This window comes from Anopheles cruzii, chromosome 3, assembly GCF_943734635.1.
Source record: "Anopheles cruzii chromosome 3, idAnoCruzAS_RS32_06, whole genome shotgun sequence".
NCBI lineage: Eukaryota > Metazoa > Arthropoda > Insecta > Diptera > Culicidae > Anopheles > Anopheles cruzii.
The window spans coordinates 39,357,592-39,369,331 of record NC_069145.1 but is presented as its reverse complement, the minus strand read 5'-3'; the positions used below and the strand labels follow the sequence as shown (position 1 = coordinate 39,369,331).

Here is an 11,740-nt window from a genome sequence, read left to right as displayed (position 1 = left end):
AGTAGGAATTCGCCGGTCGTACCTATCACCCACGGCAGTGTAAATTCCTTTCCAGTGTAGACGCCTTCAGAACGACCCTTAGTACTTTTTACATTGAACGCAAAGTATGTATGATGTAATTCCGTTACGCCCGGTGGTGCTCAAGCGATGACTCAAAGTGTGGACAGCGCGGAGTGGAAAAAAAAATCGGAAGAACCTCATCCAAACTTCCCACGGATCTCCAGCTTGCCTGAGCTGAGCGCAGATCAATTGGCGTGACGGTTGACTGAGGTTTGAGCGGTGTTCTCAAACCGAGATAATCGCCCCCGATAAAAGACCCAAAGACTCGGGGACGCCGTTTGATTTTCGCCTCACCTTAAGCAAATGAAACGAGGCGAGTTCCGTTTCCGGGCCTCGCGCGCCTTCCTGAAACCGGCACAGTCTGTGGACCCTGAAGTGGGCCTAAAATGGCCAGAATCGACCGACGAGGGTGTTTCTTGCGATGTTTGTGCCACACACAACAGTAAGAGTGCCGTTGTTTGTTTGGGGTCCGCGCCGTGACACGTAATCGCTGTACAAACATATGCCCGAAGCCGGCACGACGATAGCCTGTGCCGTTTGTGCCCGAATGTGTGTTCTGCCGTGACTGTGAGAGGGTGTAGATATGTGATCACCGTGTGATGATGCCATAGCGTCGCGAGAGAGCCCACTCTAGAAAGGGTTCTGGTGGCGACGCCCGAAGGTGGCCCCCAGTTAGTGACCACCGCTTCCAGCGTGTGGACGAATTTGGAGCTTCGACCGACCGGGGAACGACTGGACCAGTCAAGGGAGAGCGCCGCCTGTGAGCGCGTGCTAATTGCGCTAGGCACCAACAAATAGGCGGGCAATAGAACTCCACCCCCGGCGTAGGTGTGGGATGTTAATTGCCTTAAAAGTTTAGTGATTCATTGAGCTTCTTTGACCTCCGGAACACGCGCGTGTGAGTGTGCATAGTTCGATCAACGGTTTGGGACTTCATCAATTGACGGCAAGTTCAATTTCTATGTTTATGAATTCGTTTTGACGCAGTAAGGCGCATACACACTCAGCTCCGGTTGCAACGGTCCGCTTGAATGGTGATTTGAATTTAGTTTAATTTTCCCCGCCACACCGATGCTGATGGTGGCCTTCAGTGGTGGCCCCCCTCTAGCATTCCGTTCCGTTTTGATTAGCACCAATGGGCGCCCAATTGACCGCGTTCGATTGGTTTCCGTTGCACCGACGAGATTGCCCGAAAGGTCACAGTTCACAGTTTCCGGTGCGGGGCGTCTGGTCCAAAAAATTGTCCAACTCAGCAGCAAGTGACGAGATGGCTGGTGGCGATCTGCGTACAAATATGCTAAAAATAATTTCTCCGCCACCCGTCCGTCGATCGGCTGTGGTCCAGGGACACGCTCCGAGTAAAGTGTGGCCTACATTGGGTTCGGTGAGATGGGGTATTTTCCAGTTTTTCCTCGATCGGTTCCGGCTGACGTGTGGAGGGTTTCTCCAGCCCGTGTGCCCATGTGCCTGATGCCGATCGCACCACAAGCTTGATCATCCGCCAACGACGTAACCGGACACCAGACGCCAGATTCGGTGCTTGCAGTGGCGGAAACACATCATCTGAGAAAAAATTCTGGGACCAAACGACCAACGGGTGGTCGGTTCCGACTCGCAATTCGATCACGTGCTGTCTGGGTGTCTCAATCGATTCCACGCACTCGATAAATCATGCATCATCGAGGACGTGAAATTCTTGCACCAACATTGGGCAATGCGTGCACCCGTTATGAGAATTGGACCCACAAGGTGCCGGAACGGGTAATGCGGTGCGGTTTATTGGGCACCAAGTCAATCACGTGTTGACGGTTAACATTCGGTAATAGGTAATAATTTAGGCATTACCGTCCACGGGTCGCGCATAGTCGCGATAAGCATGTTATCATTTGAGGTTTTTTGTAGCCTTACGCGGCGCGTGTCGATATCTCAAAGGGTTGCCCCGGAAAATCTCCAAAATCTCAGGTTTTATGTCGGTCGGTAACCGATACCCGGCGAGCCAGTGATAACCGCTTCACACTCAATCCTGAACCACCTGTTTCGGGGTGGGCAGGCCGCGTACTGTGTCCCATCAACCGCCGCCGAGCGCACCTCACTCACTTAGCCGGCCGATAATTTTTATCTCTGCCCGAAAACAGAGCGTGAATCATAAGGCAAGCGAGGGTGTCGGTACGGTGCTGTCTAACAGCCGTCGGTTACATATTCTTACCATACAGGCTATCTATCGACCAGACTTGCAAGCCACGGAGGTGTCGGTGAGTCTCACGCTGCTCACACGACACGTGGTGAAGGGCACCATGTTTACGATACGCGTGTAGATAGTAGGGAAAATATTTAACTTCATTCGTCACCTTTAAAGTGTGTTGTCCGTTAAAAGCTACCATACCCGCGAATGCCGCGACGTTCCAGCGAGTTTACTGTTCAAATACTGCAAAGGTACTACAAAGGAGTTTACCGAAGAAAATAGGATGGACTAATCACTCAACATAAATCCAAACACCCTGCGGTGCCTTTTAGCAGCACCCCTCAGCCGTTACACTAATCGGGGACCGTTCAAACGAATAATTCATTAGTACGTTCCAGGCCAAGCCCACTTCCGTTCAACGACGCTCTCTGGTCGCTGTTATCGAGCTTATCGGCTGATCATCTTCATAATGTTGGTCAGCTATGTGGCAGAAAAACTATTGCCCTCTCTACCGGGTACTGGACCTACCCAGTCCGTCCGACTGCGTCGGAGTTAGTTATGAGTGTGCAGTGTAGTCATTCACAACTGCAACGACGGACGTATCCTTTCCTGACGGACGTATCGATTGCCACCGGTGGGTGGTACCAGCATAGCTGGCGGACCAGGACTAGTCCCATTTCAAATATTGACCAGCCAATCAATTTTTTCATTTATTTAATGTCGAAAATTTCATTTTCCCGTTGACTGCTGTCCCTCATTGCGTGCGCTGTTCGGTTAGTCGTTCGTCTTTGGTTGTTGGTATAAGTGGCTACGAAAGGACGCTTTGTTGTGTTACTGTATTTCGTAGTGTCAATCGACAATCGCACTATGCTGATTGATGATCCATAGAATACTTTTACTTTCTCTTCGTTCCGTAACAGAATAGAATACTTTTACTGTTGGTGAGCAACGTGTGTCATGGCCCCCAATGTGTCGGATACGGTAGCAACGGCTGGTGAAACCGGGGTGGACGAGGTTGTTTCCTGCATCGACAATCAACCCGGACGGACACGGAAGCGGATAGATTTCGCAAATGAACCCCTGCAGCCGGCCACCGTCAGCGACCGCAACAACAACACCAGTAATGAGTGTGATCACGGAACAGCTGAACCGTTCCGAGCACAAATACGGTGGCCCGATTTGCTGGCCCAGCTCTTCGTCCACGTAGGATTCGTGATCGGACTCCTGCAGCTGGTGACACTACAGGCAAAGCTGTACACATTCCTGTGGAGTAAGTGGAGCACGGACCCATCCGCCCCGAGAGGGTCCCAACACCTGACTAATGACATCACCCGTTCGCCTCGTTCTTACAGCCATCCTGTTGGTGTGGGCCTCTGGATTAGGCATAACGGCCGGAGCCCACCGGCTGTGGTCACACAAATCATACAAAGCTCGCTGGCCATTCCGTTTGTTGCTAATGTTCTTATTTACGATTTGTGGGCAGGTAAGCAATTATCGTATCACCAACGACAGTCATGCAATCGCGCGATAGATTGGCCTACATTATTAAGATAATGGAGGCAGAAGCATTCTAAGGTGTGTGTGCGTGTATGAGAGACAGAAAATGTGTTCTTTTAAAAAATCCTGCTTCCGCTTTACATACGCAGCAGTTAACTTTTTGCCAATATCCTTTTTGTGCTCAAAATTTTAATCCTCTCAACCGTTAAATCTAGTCTCCCCTCGTTATGCGCCTAACGGTAGGCAACCCGCGTTGCACGACAAAAATTTAATTTCTTCGACCAACGTTTTTTTGGCAGCGTGATGCGTATACTTGGGCCCACGATCATCGCGTTCACCACAAGTACTCGGAAACGGACGCCGATCCCCACAACGCGAAGCGAGGCTTTTTCTTCGCCCACGTCGGCTGGGTTTTCCTGACGCCCCACCCGGAGGTGGTGGCGAAGCGGAAAATCATCGACATGAGCGATCTCCTGGCGGACCCGATCGTGATGGCACAGCGCAGATACTACATTCCGCTGTTCGCACTGCTAGTCATCGGAATGCCAGTCCTGGTGCCGTGGTACTGCTGGGAGGAACGTTTGTCGGTGGCGTTTTGGGTGTGCTTCACCTTGCGCTTCACCACGACGCTCAACATTGCGTTCTTCGTGAACAGTGTGGCGCACATGTTTGGCAACCGGCCGTACGACAAGAGCATCAGCCCGGTGGAAAACCTGGCCGTGGCGATCGCGGCAATGGGCGAAGGATGGCACAACTATCATCACGTGTTTCCGTGGGATTACAAAACGAGCGAGCTGGGCGACTATCTGTTCAACGTTACCACCGGTTTCATTGACTGCTTCGCACGCCTCGGTTGGGCTTATGAGCGTATGTATACCGGCGTGGTTGTGAGTGGCACGATTGTGCGCGCTAATGCTATTGTTTTATCCCGGATACAGGCAAGTCGGTTCCCCCGGAAGTAATCGCACGCAGGGCAGCAAAGTGTGGTGATGGAACGCGCTTTCTGACCGATGAATACGCCCATCAGGACGCGGTTTGGGGATACGGTGATGAGGATATATCTAAGGAAGACATCGACGCCATAGTGCGGAGTCAAAACTAAACCGCGGCGTGCGCATTGAGGTGTGATTTCAACCCAAGTATATGTAAACTGTTTATTTTTTTATAATGTGAAGAATCCGTGTTCCGAATGCTAGAAGATGATGTCGGAAAAGAGGTGCCGTAACGACCTAGATCCGTAGCATTTGAATGTGTCTCGGAGCATTTCACTGAGGCACGCAAACGTGTAAGGTTATCAGCTGTGTGTGGATACCGTATAACGCTTTACGACTCAGGAATTGCGTCTGCCATCGAAGCGCACATTTTTTAACCGTTTAGTTACGTAGTTCATGTTCCTGGAATAATGGTTTGGTAACGGGGGTAAGAGAAGAGATAAAATACGATCACCTCAACAAGCACCAGGGTGCCAAGTGTACCAGGTCCAGACTCTAACGGGGGGTTGATTCGATAACAGCCGAGAGACCAAAGCTAACATTCGACCAAACACGAGGCAGACAATCAGATTTGCGTGGAATAATAAAAAACTCGCTCGCTGTGTATGCAATACGGTTGGCTGAGAAGAAAAACTCGATCAAAACCATGACCTTTCTTCACTCTCGCCAAAAAGTAAGATCTCGGCGGACGGCGGTACCTGCTTAAAATAGCGAGCGCACGAGTCTCGCAAGTCGTACAATCAAACCGATCACTGAGCGACCGATTAATAGTTGCGTATCCGGTTTTTGATGTGTAACAATAAAAACGAATGTAAATATGGCCCCGTGTCTTGGAGCTTATAGGAGCTGAAACTGTCGGTCAATGAGGAATTGGTAGTTCATGAGGCTATCCTTGAGGTTCACGCACCCTAAGCGAAGGTACCAGCGCAGGGACCATGTAAACGATGAGTGGAGGTTCAAGTGCATAGGTTTCATCAGAGTTGCCTTACATTCGAGCGCTAAGGATTTGTAAGTTTTCTCGTCCGAAATAAGTGCCGTGAGTTAGTGAATGAAACAGTGATTTAGCGCCAGGTGCCTCAATAAATGTGTCTACCGAAATGAAAACTCGTTCGGGATCGTAAATTGTTCCATTTCCAACGACTGATCCGGCATTGTGTATGGGTTCTAGATGGTGTGCCTCTGGTGCGCCAGCGGCCTTACGCTCCTGCCAGGTAGCAGCGTAGTAGATTTTGGTCTTCCCCGCATGACGTAAACCGGATTAAGTGCGACAAGCTCGCGATCGCGACCATTTCGGAGAGCGGTGGCCGGTTTCACGGTAATCGAACGTACCATGTGTGCGAATAACATTTACATTTGATTGAATAAAAATGGTCTTTATTTAATGCCGCCAGCCCAGATAATGGCTGAGGCGGAGCGCATGGTGCGAAATGTTTTTTGAGGACACTGCTGCGGGTTTACTTAGCATGCGTACGGGGTCAAGTTTTCCGGGTCAAAAAGGGTACACTGTATACGTTTTCATTAAGCTTTCAATTACAACTAACATCGGTTTTCTGCTGTTTGCTGTCTAAATCGACTGAAACTTCAAAACGGGTTTGAAATATTGGAAAAGGAATAAAACTAAGCGAGTAGCAGCAAAACGTAATATCATTTGAATTGGCAGAATGTACCAAAGTCCAAACTGATACCAACCACATACACGCTGGCTCCAGAATTGTGCCCAACGCTTACGGTTTCCTGGTCGTCCTGATACGGGAGACCAAGAACGATCTACAACAACAACAAGAACAGGGCCACTAGGAAAGGGCAACCTTGCCCGACCGTCCTTCTGGGCCGATCCCGAACGTCGCACTCTTTCCTTTCGCAAGACCTTTGCCCACAACACACAACTGAGCCGCGAATGGCGCCCAAAATGGCTTCCCAGCCGGCTCCGAATGATCCAGCGATCGCGCCGACGGTGGACGGTTATTCGCTATCGAGCTCTCGGCCCGCACGGAGCTGTCCGCATTCGACGGATCCACATTTTCCGGTTTTATTATTGTTCGCGGGTGTTGTGCGAAGCGTTGCGTGGCGAGTGGTGCACAATAAACCGGTGGGTGACTGGGCAACCGAAACCGAAGCCCTTCGCGGATGGAATTCGTAGAGTATCACTTCGTAATTGTCATCTGCCTTTAAGTGTACGGTCCGTCCGGCATCGGTGGCACGTGGGAGCTAGGAATTGTAATCCCTTCGACGACATCGCTGTATCGCCAAGTAGTAGAGACCACACATTGCTGCGCAGATTGTTGATCGTGTTCATGTGAGTGACTCAAGTCGAACATTCGATCCGAAAAATCACCGTGTCAGTTGTGGAGAACGAACTTGTGTTGAAACGGAAAAATACACGCCTTCGAGTGGAAAGTTTGGAATCTTCTAACAATGAACGACGGGACTATATCTGATCTCGTTTATCACGCAACGGTTCACTGTTGGGCAAGATTTACCTACACGCAATCGGCAACCGTGAGGTTTCTCTAATGTTGTTGCCAATTTCTAGAAGTCTTCCAAGTTCAAAATATTCGCGCCAATTACTTGTCGTTACGGTTAATCGTTGGTTTGGCATCCCGACGAGAGTTTCAGTTTATTTGGAATATTTTACAACTTGCATGCATGGTTGCGCACATATAGTGCGCCTCTCTGCCGCGAGGAAGGCTACTGACAGCTGATCCACATTAACCGGTGACCAAAATCAAGGCCCCAAAGCCTGGCACAGCCAGCGAAGCGACATGGGCAGCTCCAAGCCAGACAACACAAATTCAAGGAAACTTCTAAAATTTATTATTCGAGTGAACTCCAGACACAACAAAACTAATGGCGTCTGATATGTAACGCAAGTTTCTCATGGTCACATAGAGGTGTAGGGTTTTTGTGTCGTCTATCGTTCCGAAAACGTGCCTATAAGTTCTCCAGCTAAGTGACAGTGGACAGTTTTTTGTGCTCCGAATCATCCTGCCAACCTGTGGACAATTCTTCGCACTATTTGCCGCACAGTTTTCATTTTGCATCACCTTAAATGGCGGATTTGGCTCGAGGGCAGCAATTAACAATTTTATGTGTGCGCTCAAAAGCAGTTCTTGAAGCGAACACTCGCGAAGAGATAGTTTAATGGACAGCGATGGGGCAACTGAAACCGCAGCACGAGTCCACTATTATTGTTTGAGTTAATTACCTTCACTTTCATGAGTGTTGGGTCTGTTGGTAGTTTATAATAATGAACCGCCTACACTGCTGACCTACCATTTAGTGGGAGACCGGAGGCCAGCAAAATCGTAAAAAAATTACTATGCTAGGTGTATTGCTAGTCATGGCTGCATACGCACAAGCTAAACACATGATCATTGCAATTGTGTCATAACCTAGAATTATAAAAGCTCCAAAAGCATCCCAAACTTAAACAAGATGCCATTTGTGGTCCGTGTTCAACAAATATTCAAAAGAAGCAAAGCGTTGTAGCTAATACATAGTTAAAATTTTCCTGCCTCGTTCGTTTCATACTTATTTATTGCAACGAGTTAAGCATTGAATGAGTTTGGTATGTTCAAACCCCTACATTCCGGCTGATCAGTCACTACCCCCTTCTAGTTAGTGTCGATGACCGATTCCACACTTAACCACACGGTTCGCGGAATCAATTTGAGTTCCGGCCACTCGCCGCCGCCACCGCCGTCGCCGGTCGCATTTAAATATAAACGTTCTGAAGCATAACGCCTCCTAAGCAGCCAGCAGACATGGGCGAGTCTCATCCAATGCGAAACTCGTCAAACCGGTCGTAGCGTGTGTATCATTTGAATGCTCGCGATTCTCGTGCTCCACGTGCTCGTGTCTGGCATCGCGTTTGTAGCTGAGATGTCTCACAAGTCTGGACGTTCTATACGCGAGCCCCGAGCCGTTCGAATCTTTCATTGATTATTGTTTGTCGGTCAAGTTTGTGGGAAAAAAGAACGCTTTCCGAGCCGATTGATCAAACCGGGGGAGCTTTTCTAGCGTTATGCGCATTTCCACATGGTCTTGGTGCGGTTGCGTCATGCGTAGCGGATCGCGTATGCATTCTGATGCGCTCGAATGACGATACGTTTCTGGTGGCTCCGTATCACGAGAAGTTCAATATCGCGGCTTTGGAACGGAGTTAATTTAATTTTGCATACCATTAACCTTGCGCTACCGGGCTTCCATTTCGCCGGTTCAATTCTTCGTGACCCTCACCAAGCTCCTTCGGCAGGAAGACCTTCGCACCGCAACCCACGGGGGTCAATGTCTACCGCGTACGTAAATGGAAGATTACAGTTGGACTTGAAGCAATTCTAGATTCTTCGTAGCGGAAATTCGCAAAATATATGGGGAGGTTTTGTTGACTTCGCGTTGGCGTTCGTAATCGTGTAAAAGTGAATGGTTCTCTTCGGGTCTGCTTTGTCCGTCCTCTGTACGTACTGGCAAAGGCGATCAAGATAAATTGGTAAGGTGGTACACGTGACCTTCACGACAGCTAGTTGCTCGATGGCCGGCGATGCGCACAGCGTCAACTACGATCCATCCTTGCGTTAAGCAACGCGAGCAACAAATACGAGTTTACGTGTTGTAAAACGTCGCGATCAATTGCCCCAGACAAAGGTTGGCCATCAAGAGCGAAAGTACAATTACACTGGCAACGTGATTATAGCCGAACTCTCGCGGAGGGTTTCCTTCTCAATTTATTGCACCCAAAAGGCCCTGCGATATTGTGAAATGCGCCGTCAGGCTGCACTTTCATTTTTCGTGTTATTAATTTTGCTCTGCAGACAACACATTCATCCTGCTTTTACTTCTACTACTCGGACAGCTCGCCAGACCCATTTCACAATGGCAGACCACAACGAAAACTTTACCTCGGCCACAGTCCAATCATCTCAGACGACGAATGCCGCAGAGCAGGACACGACCAGGGCAAAAGAAGAACCCGCACCGACTCAAGAGAAGGAAGGGCAACCGAGCCATCCGAGCTCCTCCAGGGACACCAAGCGAGAAGCCAGCTGGCCTTCGGTTTTGTTTTACATCCACCTCAACATTCTTGGCGTGTACGGGATTTTTGTTTTATTTTCTCATACATCGGCGATAACGTTTGCCTTCAGTAAGTTCACTGCAACGCGGAGCAATGCATCGAAGGACTTTACAGCACCGTTTCCACGTTCTTACAGCACTCTTGCTCACGCTCTGTGGCATCTTGGGCGTTACGGCTGGAGCTCACCGCTTATGGGCCCATAGATCGTACGAGGCGTCGCCGTTACTGCGCTTCACGCTGATGCTTTTCCACACCCTCGCCGGTCAGGTAAGTTACACGGGTGCTCGACTGCTCGACACGACAGTCGAGTAGCGGAAAAAGCTCCGACTCGCTCGAAAGCTCACGCCACGAAAATTCGTATTGCCGCACAATGGGACTGAGAATTGAGTAAAAAATATATATTTTCATGCTCACATCTTAATCACAATTTTGCAGGGCTCCATCTACGATTGGGTGCGCATGCATCGGCTCCATCACGAAAAGTTTCGCACCGTCGACGACCCGTACTACGGCGATAAGGACTTCCTGCACGCCCAAGTCTTTGCCAACATTCGCCAGCTGAGCGCACGGCAGGAAAAGCTCCTGGAAGCGATCGACATGACGGACCTAGAGGCCGATCCTTTCGTAATGTTCCAGAAACGGTTCTACTGGCTCCTGTACCCGGTGCTGTTCGTGCTGCTGCCCATTAATGCACCCCTCGAGTACTGGGGAGACACCGTACAAGCGGCCATCTTCGTGTCCTTCTCGTTGCGCTATCTGATCGTGCTGAACGTGGCGTGGCTTATCAACTCGGCCCACTTCATTTGGGGACTGGATAAGAACCACAAACAGTCGGACTCGAACATGGTTTTCTTGGTAACGAAGAGCTACTGGCCCCAGTATCACTATCTGCTGCCGTTCGACTACCAGAGCGGCGAGTTTGGCAACTACGGTAAGAGCGGCCGTCCGGACAGTCCGGTTGTTTAGCAAACTGTTACGAATCTCTCGACCATTCGTTTTTTTTGCAGGTTCCGGGTGTACAACGGCTTTCATTCGCATCTGCGCCGCCACTGGGTTGGCCACCAAGCTGCAAACCATGACGACCGAAGCCGTCAAACGTGGCCTCTCGATGGCGGTGGACAGTGGAAAGCCCATTGTGGACTGCCTGAAGCAGGCCGGAGCCGAGGACATGTGCAACCTGCAGCGAGAACACTATCTCCACAACGAACGACTCCACTAGTCTCAGCCTCAGCCGCTGCTAAATGCCGCCCGCCAGGCCGGAGCATTGGTTTCGGGCGAATTATTTATTGCCAACTCTTCAGCTCTTTTTTTTTATTGCACTCTAGCGAAAAATCGTTGTTTCTGTGCTAAACATTCAGTTCTCAGTGTTGCGATTTGCGTTTCCATGCGGAACAAAGCGTTTCGTCGTTCTATCTGTTTCTTTTAATTGGATTAGATCTGTTGATCGTTGATACTAAATCGACCTTGGTGCAGATGAGCTAAGCTAAGTGTTGTTCAACAAATCGGGAGTTCGTTGTCAGTTGAAATAAACCAAAATGTGTTAAATTTAATCAATATCGGTGTTTTATTTACTAAAAAACCATAGTTCGAACTACACGTTTTCTTTTTTAACGTTGCGAATTTTATTTTTTATGTCGCTACAAATTGAAAACAACATGTTCGTTCGTTCGTTCGTTCATAAACTTTTTATTTGAATCACTCGTTAGTCACATTCACATTTGTTTTGACCACATTTAGATGGGCATGTGTTTTACTAAATCACAAAATACGTTAACCTAACCTGTCAATAATGCAGTGTAACTTATTTTAATTTTGATATACATCAGTTTTTTATGTTTCGATTGTAATATGAGTACGAGAATTATATCTATTGTGGTAAATTTGTATATATTATATTATTGTAGTGTATATACAATATACACAACCACAAATTATGAG

General features: G+C 48.9%; 2 protein-coding genes across 2 annotated transcripts; both read left to right on the top strand.

Annotated features, from left to right (window-relative positions):
• The first annotated feature begins 3,199 nt into the window (after window positions 1–3,199).
• Window positions 3,200–5,571, top strand: LOC128270379 (acyl-CoA Delta-9 desaturase). Its single transcript, XM_053007777.1, has 4 exons — window positions 3,200–3,512; window positions 3,595–3,725; window positions 4,039–4,606; window positions 4,678–5,571. The coding sequence occupies exons 1-4, from the start codon at window positions 3,200–3,202 to the stop codon at window positions 4,839–4,841; spliced, it is 1,176 nt and encodes a 391-aa protein (XP_052863737.1). The 3' UTR covers window positions 4,842–5,571.
• Window positions 5,572–9,602: 4,031 nt separating this feature from the next.
• LOC128275750 (acyl-CoA Delta12-desaturase) lies at window positions 9,603–11,350 on the top strand. Its single transcript, XM_053014359.1, has 4 exons — window positions 9,603–9,871; window positions 9,939–10,069; window positions 10,238–10,733; window positions 10,810–11,350. Exons 1-4 carry the CDS (start codon window positions 9,604–9,606, stop codon window positions 11,019–11,021), a joined length of 1,107 nt encoding a protein of 368 aa, XP_052870319.1. The 5' UTR covers window position 9,603; the 3' UTR covers window positions 11,022–11,350.
• The last annotated feature ends 390 nt before the right edge of the window (window positions 11,351–11,740 follow it).